This window comes from Microcebus murinus, chromosome 18 (genome assembly GCF_040939455.1).
Source record: "Microcebus murinus isolate Inina chromosome 18, M.murinus_Inina_mat1.0, whole genome shotgun sequence".
In the NCBI taxonomy this organism is placed as follows: Eukaryota; Metazoa; Chordata; class Mammalia; order Primates; family Cheirogaleidae; genus Microcebus; species Microcebus murinus.
The window spans coordinates 42,367,718-42,384,269 of NC_134121.1; the positions used below are offsets into that span (position 1 = coordinate 42,367,718).

The following is a 16,552-nucleotide window of genomic DNA, read 5'->3' on the forward strand; positions in this document are numbered from 1 at the left end:
GGCTGTGGACACTGAATTGTCAACAGAGAGATAGCGGTGCCTGTTGTCAGCGTGGATAAGTGCTTGGGCGTGGTGATGGTGTGGGCTGGGGACACCTTCAGCTTCTCATCCAACACATACTCATTAGGCACCTGTTATGTGCCATGGACGGGGAGAGCGATGCCATCCTGCAGGAGAGGGGCTCCTCCCAGTGAAGCGTCGTACCCTGGGGCGTCTAGCTCTGACGTGGGGTGGGGGCCATCATGGAAGACCTCTCCCTAAAGGCATCTGTTTTCTTCCCAAGTGAGACCAAAAAGGCCTTAGCTAGGGCAAAAGGAGGCTGCAGAGAGAGGGCGGCTGCTCTGGGCAAAGAAACAGCATGTTCAAACATTTGGGCATGGTGCTTGTTAAGAACAGAAAATGGGGTATCTTTAGGAACCCAGAAACCAGGGGGAAGCCGGTGTGTTGGGGCTGGAGGCTTGAGAAGCTTCCTGAAGGATTTACCCTGAGGGCAGGAGAGCCTCCAGGGGCTTAAACAAGGGGGCTGTTGAGAAAGTCCCCCCACCTGCTGTGCAAGGCACAAGAGGAGAGCTAAGGAAGGTGAGCACATGACTGGGGGCAGGGGAATGCCAGGGACATGGAAGACACTCAAGCAGAGTGGGGTCGTGGCAGTAGCAGGTCGGGCCATGTCAGCAGGGTCTGATGAGGCCCCTGGATTTGTCACTTAGGTCCTGGGTGGTCTTATGGAGAGCAGTGCACCTGGGTGGTGAAGCAGGAGGACAGATGGGCAGGGGAGAGGTGGGAGGGGGCGTGGGGCGGCCCTGCAGACAGCTCTTTGAGCACCTGGGAGGAAGAAGGGGGAAACCAGGGCCAGGAGCACGTTTGCTTTGGGGGAGGTTCCCCCTGAGGATGGAAGGGACTTAACCATGTTTATAGAGGAGGGAAGCAGCATTGGGGTGGGGAGGGTGAAGACGGAAGAGGAAAGGACAACATTCTCTGTGCTGCCCTGCTGCCCCATGCCACCCCTGCTCCACCTCCACGAAAAGGGCCCAGCCTCCCTGCCCGGCCACAAGGTGGACAGTGTGGATGTGCTCCCAGCCCTGGGAATGGGGTGCTCCCCTCCCCCTCCCTTCCTGGGTGGGCTCTCAGGAGGGGAGACCTCTTGTGCCCTTGCACGTGGGCTGGGTTCGGGCAGTAGGGAGGGAGCCATTGTGGCTGCTGCTGGCATGGGATCCTGGCCATCCCAGCAGTGCATGTGGGAGATCACCAACACGCACTCGGAGCTCACACCAGATGTAAGTGTGCACACACAGAGAGCTCACAGGATGTACCTGTGTACAGGCGGTGTGCACACACAGTGAGCCCATGCAGGAGGGACACGTGTGCGCGTGCACAATGTACTCACACAGAGCTCGCAAGGTGTACTTGTCCACGTGCGTGCACACAGTTCACACAGGACATACGTGTGTCCGTGTGCAGGCGTGCACCCAAGGACTTCATGCATACACGCATATACAAGGAGCTTTCCATGTGCACGTGCACACACAGCTCACAGTGCATGTGTGTGTACATGTGTGCACACTCACAGGGAGCCCACATGGAGGCCACTCTTCTCGTTGAGGAGAGCACCTGGGAATGCTGGTATCGTAGTTGTTTTTGTCCCCAGCAAAACAACCAGGTCACCTACTGCCCTCCACCTTCCACTCTGCTCTGCCCACTTCCCGGCCACTCTCTCAGGCCCGGCCTCTGTCCTTTCCACCTGGATCGTGGCACGGAGCACCTGCTTGAGTTCATTCTCCGCCCCCAGCTCGGCGGGGCACGGCTGCTGGCGGCAGCTGGGAGGGAGCACCCGGCAGGTGCGATGCCACCTCCCGGGCCATCCCCACTGCGTGTCTCCCGCTCTGGCAGGCCCTGCCACACCTCCTGCGGAAGTCACTTCTTGCTTCTGCAGTGACGCCGAGCTGGTGGGGTCCCCACCAGCCTCGGACCTCACTGTCCGCCCGAGGCAGTACCCTCCGCTAGATGGCCAGGTCCTGGCGGCTAGTGGCCAGCGACGCCTTGCCGCGGCCGCTGCCGCCCTCGTCGCCGGCCGGCCCCCGGTGCGCATAGGCGGGCGGGGCGTAGGGGTCCGGGCCGGGGCGCCGGGAGGGCAGGGCTGGCGGCTGGGGCGGGAGCAGCTTCTGCGCCTCCTCGTGCGCGCGGCTACAGCCGTTGTCGCGCTCCCCCGCGCGCGGGCGGCCCTTCCAGAGCAGGTGGCCCAGCTCGGCCAGGCTGAGCAGCGCCGACAGCAGCCCCACGGCGAAGTAGAAGACCACGAAGACGGTCTTCTCGGTGGGCCGGCTCACGAAGCAGTCGACGGTGTGCGGGCAGGGCGGGCCGGCGCACGCGAAGTGCGGGGCCACGCGGAAGCCGTAGAGCAGCGCCTGGCCGCCCAGGAAGGCCAGCTCGGCCAGCAGGCGCAGCGCCACGCTCAGCAGGTAGCAGCGGCGCGCGCGGCGGGCGCGCTGGGCGCAGGGGGCGCAGGGCCCCTCGGGCCGCCCGCGGGCACACGCCGCCGCCTCCTCCGCGCCGCCCGCCTCCTTGCTGGCCTGGTGCATGGAGTAGATGACGAACAGCACCGGGGGCGCCGAGAGCAGCAGGATGTGGAAGAGCCAGAAGCGGTAGTGCGAGACCGGGAAGGCGCGGTCGTAGCAGGTCTGGCGGCAGCCCGGCTGCAGCGTGTTGCACACGAACTCCTCCTGCTCGTCCTCGAACACGGCGCCGCCCACCGTGGCCAGCACCAGGATGCGGAAGATCAGCATCACCACCAGCCAGAGGCGGCCCACGAGCGGCGACTGCAGCTGCACGGCGTCCAGCAGCGAGCCCAGGAACGCCCACTCCCCCATGGCGCTGGGGACACAGGGCGGGGTCAGAGGCTGGGGCAGGTCAGGGACCCCCACCCCTCCCGCGCCATCGGGGTGGGGTCAGTTAGACCTCTAACTTGAGGGCGAGTGTATCAGGTAATTCTCAACCCTGGGTTCCCTTCCCTTTGGGCCGACGGTGCTGGGTGGGGAGGAGCCCCACCCCGACCTAGCCACACGCCCCCAGCCTGCTTGGTTAGACCCTGTGCGCCTCCAGATTCTAGAAGGGGCGTCAGGGATCAGCAGGGCCAATCCCTGACTTGCCTGGTAGAAGCAGACACTCAGCAGGGACCTCACTGCCAAGGGTGCTTGCCACGGGCAGAGTGGGGCCTCGAACCCGGGACTCCAGGCCCAATTTGGTGCCGCTGGGAGAGGAGGGAGCGGCAGACCCAGGAAGACGACTCCTCCACCATTTCTCTCACCATTTTTACTGCGGTGAACTCCTCTCAGGTTGGGAGGCTGACACAAAGTAGCCCCTACTTCCACAACTCTCACGGGGTCCTTGTTGGAGGTGTCCCTGCACTCCTACCCCAGTGCGGTGGGAACGCGGGCCCAGGCCTTCGCTCTCCTCCCTGGGGACCTCTGCTTCCAGTCCCCAAATCTCCTGGGAGCCCCCACTGCCCCTCTCACATAGGCCCCTGTGCCCCCAAACCCTCACCTGACCCCACTCACCCTGGGGCTGGAGCCGAGGTGTCAGAGCTGAGCGAGGGACCTTGAGAGGTGGCTGGGACCTGTTTCTCCTGCTCTCTCTTTCATTTTCCCTTTCGGATTTGGCTGGGATGGATGACAGGACAGGATGGCCAGAGGGGCTCGCTCTCCCCCTTCTCTTAAAGGGACAGGGAGACCCTGCTGCCTGGCTCCACCCTTGGGAACAGATGCAGGGCCATACCCCTTGCTGGGCTCTGCCAGCCCTCCCTTTCCAGCCCTCCCCCAGCACCCCCATAGCTAAGTCTCCACCTAGAAATGGGGGATGGGTTAACCAGAGCCACATCCTTTATCAAGGGAACCAGGGGAGCCATGGCAGCCCGCCAGACTCCTCCACACTGGGGGGCGTAGATCTGCTGCTAGCTGTGTCCCCTTGAAGATGGTCTTCACCGATGGAGGGAGGTTCGCTGCTGGCGGTTAAGGAGCAGCAAACATCTAACAGCTCTGGTTCCAGTCTGCCACTGCTCACCTTGGACAAGTCATTCAGCAGCTCTGGGCTGGGTTCTCCTGGCTTCGTATAACTGAGGAGGCTAGGCCAGCTGACCCACGATTTCTTCCAGCTCATTGTCTTCAAGTTGAGGTTCCAACCATGTTACAGGGAACCAAATGTTCTCTGGGATGTCTGGAAGAACTCCCATATGGAAAGACATTAAACTGTCGAGTGTCTGGCTTTGGTAGTTGAATGAAGTATGTGGTTTCTTCCTGCTTTTTCTATAATTTCCCAGATTTACTATAACGAACATGTTATTTTATAATGTGAAGTGTAGAAAACTTCTCCCCCCCCCCCAGAAGGCTCTGAATTGAGAGTCCATTCCTACTGCCCTAGGTGGCTGGGAAGCTGTCCTATGGCGAGGAGAGTTAGGGTGACCGATGGTGATCTGAGCAGCCAGGGATGGGACACTCCCAGGTTAGGATGTTTTATTTGTCCCGTCTTCCTAGGAGTCTGCCCCACCACACAGCACTCCCCTCCTCACCTGCACACCTGGGGGGCCAGGCCCCACATGGAGCCCAATTAGCTCATTCAATCCTCCTTTGAACAGTGGCAGGATGGCACTATTTACAGGGGAAACTGAGACTCAGAGGGTCTAAGCCACTTGCCCACAGTCACGTGGCCAGTAAAGAGCAGGTCCCAGCCCCATGCTGGCCTGGTGGGTTCCAGAGCCTCAGCTCTTGAGCCTTTTACAGAACTGTCCTCCACCTAGTCTGGCTGGGCTTTTCAGGTGGTGTCCCAGAGCCCGACACCTGTGCAGCTCTGAATGGCCAGTGCAGCTCTGAATGGCCAGTGTCCGGTGGGGTTGGTGAGTGCAGGCACTGGAGGTGACCAAACCTATCTCTTTAAGGGGGAAGGTGCCACTTCCTCTCCCTGCCCACCATGAGGGCCTGTGTGGTTTTCCATCTGCTCATGGGGCCCCTCAGGCCTGCTTTCAGGAAGGGATGGGAATGTGACTTCCCCCCTCCCTAGCTCAGGGTCCCAGCCCAGTCTGGAAAAACTCTAGGTGAATCCCTGCTTAGGCGTGCCGGGGAACCCTCCCACCCTCGTGCAGGTTCCCTGGGGAGTGGGCCTGGGTGGGGGGACGCTGCCCTGGAGAAAGTCCAAAGGAAAAAGCACAGTGCTGGGGCCCCGCTTTCTGAAAACAGGATGTGGGGTGGGGGCACTTTGACTGCCCCCTCTCTGACCTCAGCCTGCTCCTGGCAAAGCTGCTACCCGCCTCCTGCCCCCAGCCACAGGGGCTCAGGGTCACACCTCATCTTCCCTGACTGTCCAGGAATGGTCCCCACCCCATCCCTGTGACCACAGCTGGGTCAGGCCACTGGCCCAGCCTGGAAAAACCCCATCAGACCCTGTCTGCCTGTCGGGAATGGAAAGTGGCAGAGGTGGTGGGCTAGGGCGGGGCGGGATGTGGAGAGCCCATGGTCACACCTCACTGTCCCTAGCCCCTGATGCCACAGGGCCAGACACAGGAGACTCTACAATCTCAGGGGCCCAGGCTCCTTCCCAGATAGCACCGTCCAGCCTGGGAGGAGGTGTCACTGATGCTGCCCAGAGCTGGCAGCCCGAGGCCGCGTTCTTGGCCATGCTTGAAGACTGGGCAGGGTTGAGAGGCCCATCCTGCCCTGCTCCGGTCTCTGTTCCAGACACCTCTCCCTGGCCTGTCGGATTGTGGGGCCACTGCCCACGTCAGTCACACACAGACACACGTATGCAGGCTTTTCATGTTTGTACCCAGTAAATTAATCCCAATGACATAATCAAGACATGATTGTATTTTGTCTCCTTGCCCCGCTAACATTTTAAAAAGTCTTTTCTGAAATGTTGCCTTTCAATGATGCCTTCCCTAGCTGCCCCGACTGAAATGTAACCCCCTATTTCCTGTCCCTTTTCAGCTTCATTTCCTTTGCACTGATCACTTTATAGTTTTCTTATTTATCCTGTTTAGCACCCATCTCTCCCATTAGCACGTACACTCCACAGGACAGACACGGAGTTTTGTTCTGTCCCCTGTCCCCAGGGCCTAGAGCAGTTCCTGGCACGCAGATGTTCAGTAAGTGTTTGTTGGGGGAATGAAGGAATGAAGTGGGGCGGGAGGGGTGGGGAGGGTGCAGATCTTCCCTGCCTCAAGATGGTGCAAACTCTGTGGGTCCCATGCCTCAGCCGCTCACTCCGGTCTCCTCTAGAGCTTGTGGGCACTTAAGTGGCCACCTCAGTCTCAGCTCAGTGATCAGAACATCCAGTCCAGAGAAAGGGCACCCGAATGGGTTGATGGTAAAAATCTCCCGCCCCAGCCCTGCTGGCTTTGGCCCAGATGTCTGGGTAGGAAAGGGAGAGGGTGGGCACAGTTGGTTCCTCTTGATCACTTCTGGTCCCTTCCTTGCCATTTCTGACCTTCTAATTCCCCGGCGGCCTGAAAACCCTGCAGGCCGGAAGACTTTCTGTTCACCTGGGCGCCCCGGCCCCCCACGGACCCCTCGGGCTCTGAAGTACCACCACCACCTGGGGCCCGCCTCCGCAGCCGGCCTTAGCTCCTCCTTTGGCCCCATAATTTTTAAGATTATTATTAGGTTCGGCTGGAACAACAAAAATACGAAGTAGTGGCTTAAACAAGAGAAGCTTGTTTCTCTCTCACATGAAAACAGGGCGAAGTGCTGCCCAGGCCCCCAGGCCCCAGGGCGCAGGCTCCTCCCATGCCCCGCCCCACAGGCCCGCTCTCTCAGGGATGCCGGGAAGCTGTCACGTGACCTATCTGCTCACAGGTCGTTGGCCACATCTGTTCGCAGGGGAGGCTGGGTAATGTAGTCTATTCTAGGTGGCCTAGTGCCCAGGTAGGGAGAATGCAGCCCTCAGTGTCACAGATCTGCTTCTCTTGGGGCGTCAGAGGCACTCGGTTCCCCCCATCAACCGTGCATGTGCAGCTTCTCCCCGAAGGAAGAGGGAAACCTCCTCAGACTTGCTTGTCACCTTGACCCTAGGCCCTTCCAAACCAATGCACCTCTTGAGTTTTCCATGTGTCTCTGGCAAGCCCCATCCCTTTTTTCCCGTCCTTGGGCGGAGGGGTCATTAGTGGAAGCCCCTACCTTTTCACGCAATTTTAACCTTGCTCCGTGAGGACAGTAACTGTACCTGAAGGTGTCTGGGCCCTGCAGTAGCCTCATCTGAGTGACCAAGGGGGTGGAGGGTCCCTCTCTTCCATTCCTTGAAGCCCCAAGTGAACTGACAGGTGAGAGAAAGTGCTTTGGGATTGGGGGTGGGGAAGGGGAAGGGTTTGAGTAACCTAGCAGCATCTTTCAAAGTTCCTTTCCCCTCTGTGCAGCTCTGAATAGCCTGTGTTTGTATATGTTAAGATGTATAAGCAATCACTGTCACTGCCTGGAGCCTGGGGGTCCTGACCCTCTTTCTGTCACCCCAGCCTTGTGATCCTGGACTTGGGGCCATGTTGAGAGAGTACTCTGAGGTCCCTTCACTTTCAGCATCTCTCAAGGAGGACTCTGCAGGGCAGAAGTGGGATCAGGTCAGATCAAGATCAGTTGACTGGCAGACCTTAGCAGTTCCCTCCCTGAAAGCAATTCTCCTAGATCCAAAAAGCTGTACTTGGCACACATTCTGGAAAGTCACTGGGGGTTGAAAGACAAGGTCATCTGTAGATGGGGTTTCCTTTCTTCCAGCTAAAATAACATTTACAGGTATATCTTTTTTCCCCTAGTCTTTTTTTTTTTTGACACTGAGTCTCTTTCTGTTGCCCGGGCTAGAGTGCCGTGGCGTCAGCCTAGCTCACAGCAACCTCAAACTCCTGGGCTCAAGTGATCCTCTGCCTCAGCCTCCCGAGTAGCTGGGACTACAGGCATGCACCACCATGCCCAGCTAACATTTTCTATATATTTTTAGTTGGCCAATTAATTTGTTTCTATTTTTAGTAGAGATGGGGTCTCGCTCTTGCTCAGGCTGGTTTTGAACTCCTAACCTTGAGCGATCAACCTGCCTCGGCCTCCCAGAGTGTTAGGATTACAGGTGTGAGCCACTGCGTCCAGCTTTTTTTTTCTTTCTTTTTTTTAAATTTTGCTTGGGCATCTCATCTGAACAGGTATATCTTTTTACACTCATCAGGACATATCGGGACCACCTTGAGGCCAATGAAGATACTGTTGTATCTAAAAGAACACAAATCTAACTCCTGAAAGTACTGAAGAATGTAAGAGAGAATGTAAAAATGATACAACTGCTGTGAAAACTAGTTCCTGTTTCTTATAAAGTTAAACATACTCTCAACAATTCCACTTCTAGGTATTTACCCAAAAGAAAGGAAAATATATGTCTGAAAAAGGATATGTACTCTAATGTTCATAGCAGCTTTATTCATAATGGGGCCAAACTGGAAACAATTTGAATGACCATAACAGGTGAATAGATAAACAAATTAATACAATGGAATAATAATCAGCAACAAAAAAAGAAGGAACTCTTGATAGCTGCAATATGGATGAATTTCCAAAACACGCTGAATGAAAAGAAGCCAGCCACAAAAACATGTGTACTGTGATTCCATATGACATTCTAGAATAGGTAAAAGTATCTTATAGTAGTGGAAATCAGATCCATGTTTGTCTGGGACCAGGGGTTGAAGAGCACATAAGAACTTTTGGGGTGATATAAATGCTTTATTTTACTTTTTAAACTTTTTATTTATTTTTAATTTTTTTAGAGACACGGTCTCACTCTGTTGCCCAGACTAGTGTGCAGTGTCCTGATTGTAGCTTACTGTAAACTTTAACTACTGGTCTCCAGTGATCCTCCTCCCTCAGCCTCCCGAAGTGCTGGGGATTATAGGTGTGAGCCACTGCACCCAGCCAGAAATGTTTTGTATCTTGATAGTGATGGTGGTTATTGCAGGACTGGATGTTTGTTGTCTACAGCCATACCTCCCTGAAATTGGAAGCTAAGCAGGTTAGGCTTGGTTAGTACTTGGAAGGGAGAAATATGAGCATACTTTTGTCAAAAAGTCATCAATCTGGCTGGGCGCGGTGGCGCACGCCTGTAATCCTAGCACTCTGGGAGGCGGAGGTGCGAGGATTGCTCGAGGTCAGGAGTTCAAAACCAGCCTGAGCAAGAGCGAGACCCTGTCTCTACTATAAATAGAAAGAAAATTAATTGGCCAACTAATATATATAGAAAAACTTAGCTGGGCATGGTGGCACATGCCTGTAGTCCCAGCTACTGGGGAGGCTGAGGCAGAAGGATTGCTTGAGCCCAGGAGTTTGAGGTTGCTGTGAGCTAGGCTGACGCCATGGCACTCACTCTAGCCTGGGCAACAAAGCGAGACTGTCTCAAAAAAAAAAAAAAAAAGTCATCAATCTGTATACTTAGGACGTACTTTTTTTTTTTTTCCTTTTTTGCCTGCTATCTTCTTCCTTTATATGGAATGTGCATTTTATGTAAGTAAATGATACCTCAATAAGGTTGATTTAGAAAGAAAAAAAGCAATGTAGATCTGTACTGAAAGTCTTTGCAGAATCAGTGAAAACAGAGAACAAGACGTTGTCTAAGTCTTCATTACACATCTCTCTCTCCACCTCTCTGGGAGACTTCTTTCCCGTCTTCCCACTTCCCCTCCTCCTTGTCCTCTTATTCTTTAATTTTCAATTATCTCATAATTTTGATAAGCTAAATTTGCCTAAGCAAGGAAGACCAATTACAAACTTGATTAATTAAATTTCTAAACACTTCCAGTGCCTGGTTGGGGCTGACTTACAGCTCTAACAAATATCTTCCTATGCGTTAAAACAACTCTTGTGAAAGATTAGCCAGGTGTGGTGTCCAGGGCCTGTAGTTCCAGCTACGGGGGAGGCTGAGGCAGGAAGATCACTTGAGCCCAGGAGTTTGAGGTTGCAGTTAGCTAGGTTGATACTACTATACTCTAGCTCAGGCAACAAAGTGAGACTGTCTCAAAAAACAAAAAAGTACAGAAAATATAAAACAAATGCATACGTGAAAAAAAAAAACAACTCTTGTAAACCTCATAAACCAAACTTATAAATGTAGTAATTCAAGTTCTTTCAAATTTTACAATAATGTTTACAAATTTAATCAAATTTCTTAAAATCTTTGAAATTAAAATCACACATTTAAATTGAAATTACAATTTCAATGTCACATTCTCTTAAACATCAGGGACATTTAAAATATGTAGTACAGGCCGGGCGCGGTGGCTCAGGCCTGTAATCCTAGCACTCTGGGAGGCCGAGGGGGGAGGATTGCTCGAGGTCAGGAGTTCGAGACCAGCCTGAGCAAGAGCAAGATCCCGTCTCTACTATAAATAGAAAGAAATTAATTGGCCAACAAATACATATAGAAAAAATCAGCTGGGCATGGTGGCGCATGCCTGTAGTCCCAGCTACTTGGGAGGCTGAGGCAGGAGGATTGCTTGAGCCCAGGAGATTGAGGTTGCTGTGAGCTAGGCTGACGCCACGGCACTCACTCTAGCCTGGACAACAAAGCGAGACTCTGTCTCAAAAATAAATAAATAAATAAATAAAACATGTAATACAGACACATTATCCTGATAACTGACATTTATTCCTAAATTTAACACAAAATTATAAATACTATTGGTTTGATTGCTTTTTCATCTCTATATTATTTCTTTACTTTTATGGTTTTAGTCATCTACCCAACTCAGAACAGTAAGGCGGACATAGAATTTTTAAATTTGAAAACAAACCAAGACAGATTCAGGGTTAGAGATTCAAGGCTGAGATTTAGGACCAGATTGCTTCTTTCCTTGTAGTTGAGCCTGTTTGCTTTATTAGTAGAAGTCCCCAAGCTCACCCCTTTCAGTGGGAATTTGTCTTATAATTCAATTTGTCTAATTGTTCACTCATTATTAGGTTCAGGGTAAGTCTTTTTGGCAAGAATACTACATGGGTGATGATGTATGTTTCCCATTGCATCACATCAGGAGGACATTATGTTATTTGGTCTTATTCATTGTTGCTGTGCCAAGTTTGATCACTTAGTTAATGTGGTGTCTGCCAGAGCTCTCCACCTTTTCACTTTGTAATTTATCAAAGGTAGGTTTTTACATTCTCATTTCTAGCCTTTTCAGAGTCTCTGATCTAGCAAAGACAATTGTGAAGCATATAATTTTGACACAGGTGGTAATGCAACCATTCACTATCGAGCTCAATTTCCATGGAGATTCTTCAAAGCTGGATTGATAGTTCCCCCATGTTCTATTAAAAATCTCTCCCCAGTAGCCCTCAGTGCATGTTCTGGTCAATTCCAGATCTTACTGGTAAGGTGACTTCCTTAGTTCTCTCTTAAGTGGGTTTCTTGAATAAAAACATACAAGAGGCTGGGTGCGGTGGCTCACACCTGTAATCCTAGCACTTTCACAGGCTGAGGCAGGAGGATTGCTTGAGGCCAGGAGTTCTGAAACCAGCCCCAGCAAGAGGGAGACCCCGTTATAAAAAAAATAGAAAAATTAGCAGGGTGTGGTGGTGTGCACTTGTAATACCAGCTACTTGGGAGGCTGAGGCAGGATTGCTTGAACCTAGGAGTTTGAGGTTGCAGTGAACTATGATACCACTGCACTCTAGCTGGGGCAATACAGTGAGATCCCAAGAAAATGTATTCACCTTTTTAGTTAGCAAGCACTTTCCTGGTCAAGAGCTAACTTGTTAATTTATTTTTGAGAAAAAAGGAAAAACTTTAGTTAAAACCATTACAATAAAATAATTATGATTATAAATCTCTTTAGTTAAATATGTACACATTACATGGTATTTTTAAAAAGAATGAAAATGGGTAAAGTTTTTCAGGCAAATCTAATGCACCATCTTTTAGAGTATAATTCAGTTTAACATTCCTTAACAGTTGTGTCAGACAGTGGCTCTGCTTTGTGCAAAACATGATAGCAAAATAAGGAAAAAGTCTGCAAAATTTAATTCCCCAAGAAAATTACTAAAAAAGAAAATAGCAAAAGAAAAATGTGTTATACACTCAAGCTTGATTGTATACACAGTCTAGAATGACCAGCACTGATGTAACCTTCATATTTTTTTTTTTTTTTTTTTTTGAGACAGAGTCTCGCTTTGTTGCCCAGGCTAGAGTGAGTGCCGTGGCGTCAGCCTAGCTCACAGCAACCTCAAACTCCTGGGCTCGAGTGATCCTTCTGCCTCAGCCTCCCGGTTAGCTGGGACTACAGGCATGCGCCACCATGCCCGGCTTAACCTTCATATTTGATAAATAAGTCCTTGGGTAGGTAGCTTTAGTCTGAAGTCAAAAGTTGACTAACTTCTTTTTTTAAAAAAATATTTCTGGGCCAGGCACAGTGGCTCACGCCTATAATCCTAGCACTCTGGGAGTATAATCCTAGCACTCTGGGAGGCCAAGGCAGGTGGATTACTCAAGGTCAGGAGTTCGAAACCAGCCTGAGCAAGAGCGAGACCCTGTCTCTATTATAAATAGAAACAAATTAATTGGCCAACTAAAAATATATAGAAAAAATTGGCCAGGAATGGTGGCGTGTGCCTATAGTCCCAGCTACTCGGGAGGCTGAGGCAGGATTGCTTGAGCCCAGGATTGTGAGGTTGCTGTGAGCTAAGCTGATGCCACGGCACTCTAGTCCAGGCAACAGAGTGAGACTGTATCTCAAAAAAAACCAAAAAAACTTTAATAAACATCTTGGTATATGGCTTTGAGATAATTATAGTTTGGTAACATGCAGTTTTGGGAGTCCCCTTGTACACTTTGCCCACTTTCCCCCAATTTTGCAAAACTAGATCATAACCAGGATATTGACATTGATATAACCCATTGATCTTATTCAGATTTCCTTTTATTTGTACCCATATTTCTGTTTTTTTTTTTTTTTTTTTTTTTTAGACAGAGTCTCGCTTTGTTGCCCAGGCTAGAGTGAGTGCCGTGGCGTCAGCCTAGCTCACAGCAACCTCAAACTCCTGGGCTCAAGCGATCCTTCTGCCTCAGCCTCCCGGGTAGCTGGGACTACAGGCATGCGCCACCATGCCCAGCTAATTTTTTTATATATATATCAGTTGGCCAATTAATTTCTTTCTATTTATAGTAGAGACGGGGTCTCGCTCTTGCTCAGGCTGGTTTTGAACTCCTGACCTTGAGCAATCCGCCCGCCTCGGCCTCCCAAGAGCTAGGATTACAGGCGTGAGCCACAGCGCCCGGCCCATATTTCTGTTTTTGTTTTGTTTTTTTTTTTGAGACAGGGTCTCACTATGTCACCCAGGCTTGAGTACAGTGGTATCATCATAGTTAACAGGAACCTGAAACTTCTGGACTCAATTGATCCTCCAGCTCCAACCTCTCCAGTACCTCCCCAGGTACATACCACCATGCCCGGCTAATTTTTTTTTTTGTAGAGATGGGGTCTTGGTTAGAACAAAGATAGAGCCACCTTGTTCGAAAAAGGAAAAGAAGAAACAGTTTATATATACTGTATGTGGTGATAGTTTATGATGTGTGTCAATCAGGTCTCTGAAGCTTTTACTGAAACTGAGATAGTAAAATAAAACTGAAACAAATAAAAAAAAAAAGAGATGGGGTCTTGGCACGTTGCTCAGGCTTATATAGTTTTCTGCACATGTCTGATTCTTCTCTTGAACTAAATTCCTTAAAATTTAGTTCTACTGGGAACTACTGGGTCAAAGAGCTTGGCCTTTCTATCCAGATTTCTTTGAAAGGACTCATTTTTCCACACCTTTATAACACTATCCTTTTGGATATATTTAGTTTATCCCCCTATAACTCAAGATTACTTTTCTTATAGTAACTTTTTTTTTTGAGACAGAGTCTCCCTTTTTGTTGCCTAGGCTAGAGTGAGTGCCGTGGCGTCAGCCTAGCTCACAGCAACCTCAAAACTCCTGGGCTCAAGCAATCCTTCTGCCTCAGCCTCCCAAGTAGCTGGGACTACAGGCATGCGCCACCATGCCTGGCTAATTTTTTCTATATATATATATTAGTTGGCCAATTAATTTGTTTCTATTTATAGTAGAGACGGGGTCTCGCTCTTGCTCAGGCTGGTTTCGAACTCCTGACCTTGAGCAATCCGCCCGGCTCGGCCTCCCAGAGTGCTAGGATTACAGGCGTGAGCCACTGTGCCCGGCCTATAGTAACATTTTTATAGTTTCGTTTGACATTTAAATATTTAGTGTATTTGAGTGTAATTTTGGTGTAAGATGTAAGATAGTAGTTGGATTTATCTAAGATTTTTTTAAAAAAAGAGATGTATTCTGAGCCAAATTTGAGGACCATGACTCAGAGCCATGCCCAAGAAGCCTTGAAAAAGTGGACTCCTGATTTTTTTTCCCTAAATGGATTAGCAACTTATTGATACCATCAAGTAGTTGACTAGGTTAACAAAATAGTTGTTAAAGTAAGGAATCATTTAAAAAAGGAAGTGGACTATATTTTAGAGTAGGGAAAAGGGTGTAGGTGGTGGGTTAAAAAAAGGCATTCAATGGCTTGCAATGTTTAGAACATTTTATTAAACTACAAAATTGGAATTAAGCTAAATAGAAAGACATAGTAAATATTTACAAAAACACTGATAACATCACTCAAGTCACACATAACAATGTAGAAAGGTCTTAAAAAGTTTACAGATTGAAATTATGGAGATTTCTCCAAATGGATCTAACAGCTTATTGCTGAGCACAGCATCAGTAAGACCTTGGAGCAAACATTGTCCCCAGTCTTATACAATCCAGTCCTCCCTAGAAACTTGTCTCTCTCTTTGCGAGATTCAGATTCAGAGATAGCCAGAGGGGACAAGTCAGGAATTGAATAGTCACATAACTGGTCTTCATCTTGTTGACTGTGTTGAGGATATATAGACACAGCCAAGGTGCTTTTTATCAGCCTCTGATGATATTCAGAAGGATATGAGCAATTTCTCATTGCTTGAACAAAATTCAGCACATAAAAGTCTGAGCAGAGAGTATTTGTACTAGAACTATAAAGTTCTATCTGATGGAAAATTACTTATAAAACTAAGATAAAACAGAATTAATTATGTTCTATCTCATATTTACTGAAAGTAGGAAAGGAGGCAGAGTGACACTTTTAGCTTAATGAGTGGTCAATAAACAATTCAGGCTGAAGTGACCACATAACTATCTCTATAAGTCCAGAAGAGCTTAACATCAGGATTTGAAGACAAAAGAAAACAGACTCAAAACACAGACAAAGCAGAAAAAAAAAAAAAACAATGCCCATGAGATGGTCACTATTTTAACAGTATTACAAAAAGCTAAAGGATACTGGGGCTCTACTCACTTCACTTTGATGGTCTTATATTAGAAATACCTTCCCAAAACTAAATTGAGAGGTGAGGCAATCAAGAGCTTCAGATAAACTTAAAACCAGTCTTAGGCTCAATAAAACTGTTACTTAAAATAATCACCTCACATTTTAAAATAGATCATCTTCATCTGACTCTTCTTAAAATAATCACCTCACATTTTAAAATAGATCATCTTCATCTGACTCTTCAAGGTACTTTATAGGTTTCTTCGCCCGACTGGATTTTGCCCGAGGAGCAACTGCTGCGTCAAAATCTAGATGGAAGTCCTCACTCTCTTCCTTGGATTTCTACAAGAGAAAAGCCCAGGTAATTTCCACAATGTAAACCTGACAGCATCATTCCAATGTAAAAGATATATCAACAGACAATTCAAGTTTTCTACCTTCTACCAAATAGTAAGGCCAGCTCTCCCATTGACTAATTAAGTGGCATATTTAACTTTGTTACAACTAAATTATATACAGTAAAACCTAATAGATTGTGAGATTTAAATTTATTTTCTTAAAAATATGCCAAGTTATTAAGAACAAAGGCTTAGTTATGTGTCTCAGAACATCTGTAGCAAAAGGACTAACTAGGATAAATACTCACTTTGGTTGGGGCTGCTTTAGAAATAATTTTCTCAAAATTAGAGTCAGAATCATCAGAAGTGGATGGCTTCCTTTTGCGTCGATTTTTGGTTTTGGCAGGATCAGGCTTTTGAGAGACACCAGAATTCAAGGCTGGATTCCTTTTGGTTCCTTTTGGGGCAGGCTTTTTGGCACCCGTGGTGGAAGTAGAAGACTGACCTACAGGTTAACACAGGTAATTTATCATTGGCACTGTTAGATGAATTTTTCATTGTGAACTTTCTTTAGCAACCTGATGATTGTGTACATTGAACATAGGAAAAGACAATTTAAGGGCTGAAAAAACATTACAACAGCAGTCCCCAACCTTTTTGGCACCAGGGACCGGCTTCATACACAGAAGACAATTTTTCCATGGATGAGGGTGGGAGGGTGTGGTGGAACCTAACAGGCCTCAGCCAGATACTAGTCTGCAGCATTAGGGAATCAAAGTTTCTTTTTTCTCTTTTAAGAGATAGGGCCTTGCTCTGTTGCCCAGGCTGGAGTGCAGTTGCACAGCCATAGCTCACTATAG

General features: G+C 48.9%; 2 protein-coding genes across 4 annotated transcripts in view; both read right to left on the reverse strand.

Annotated features, from left to right (window-relative positions):
• Positions 1-1,622: 1,622 nt before the first annotated feature.
• On the reverse strand, positions 1,623-2,864 carry GJD3 (gap junction protein delta 3). Its single transcript, XM_012765837.2, has one exon. It carries the CDS (start codon positions 2,862-2,864, stop codon positions 1,998-2,000), a length of 867 nt encoding a protein of 288 aa, XP_012621291.1. The 3' UTR covers positions 1,623-1,997.
• Positions 2,865-14,570: 11,706 nt separating this feature from the next.
• TOP2A (DNA topoisomerase II alpha) overlaps positions 14,571-16,552 on the reverse strand; it is a 30,894-nt gene continuing 28,912 nt past the window's right edge. For all 3 annotated transcript variants that reach the window (XM_075994549.1, XM_075994552.1, XM_075994551.1), the window contains exons 34-35: positions 16,001-16,197; positions 14,571-15,696 (exon numbers count right to left, since the gene is read on the reverse strand). In XM_075994549.1, the coding sequence (XP_075850664.1) occupies positions 15,568-15,696; positions 16,001-16,197 (326 nt within the window). In that variant the 3' untranslated portion in view covers positions 14,571-15,567. The remainder of the gene's footprint in view (positions 15,697-16,000; positions 16,198-16,552) is intronic.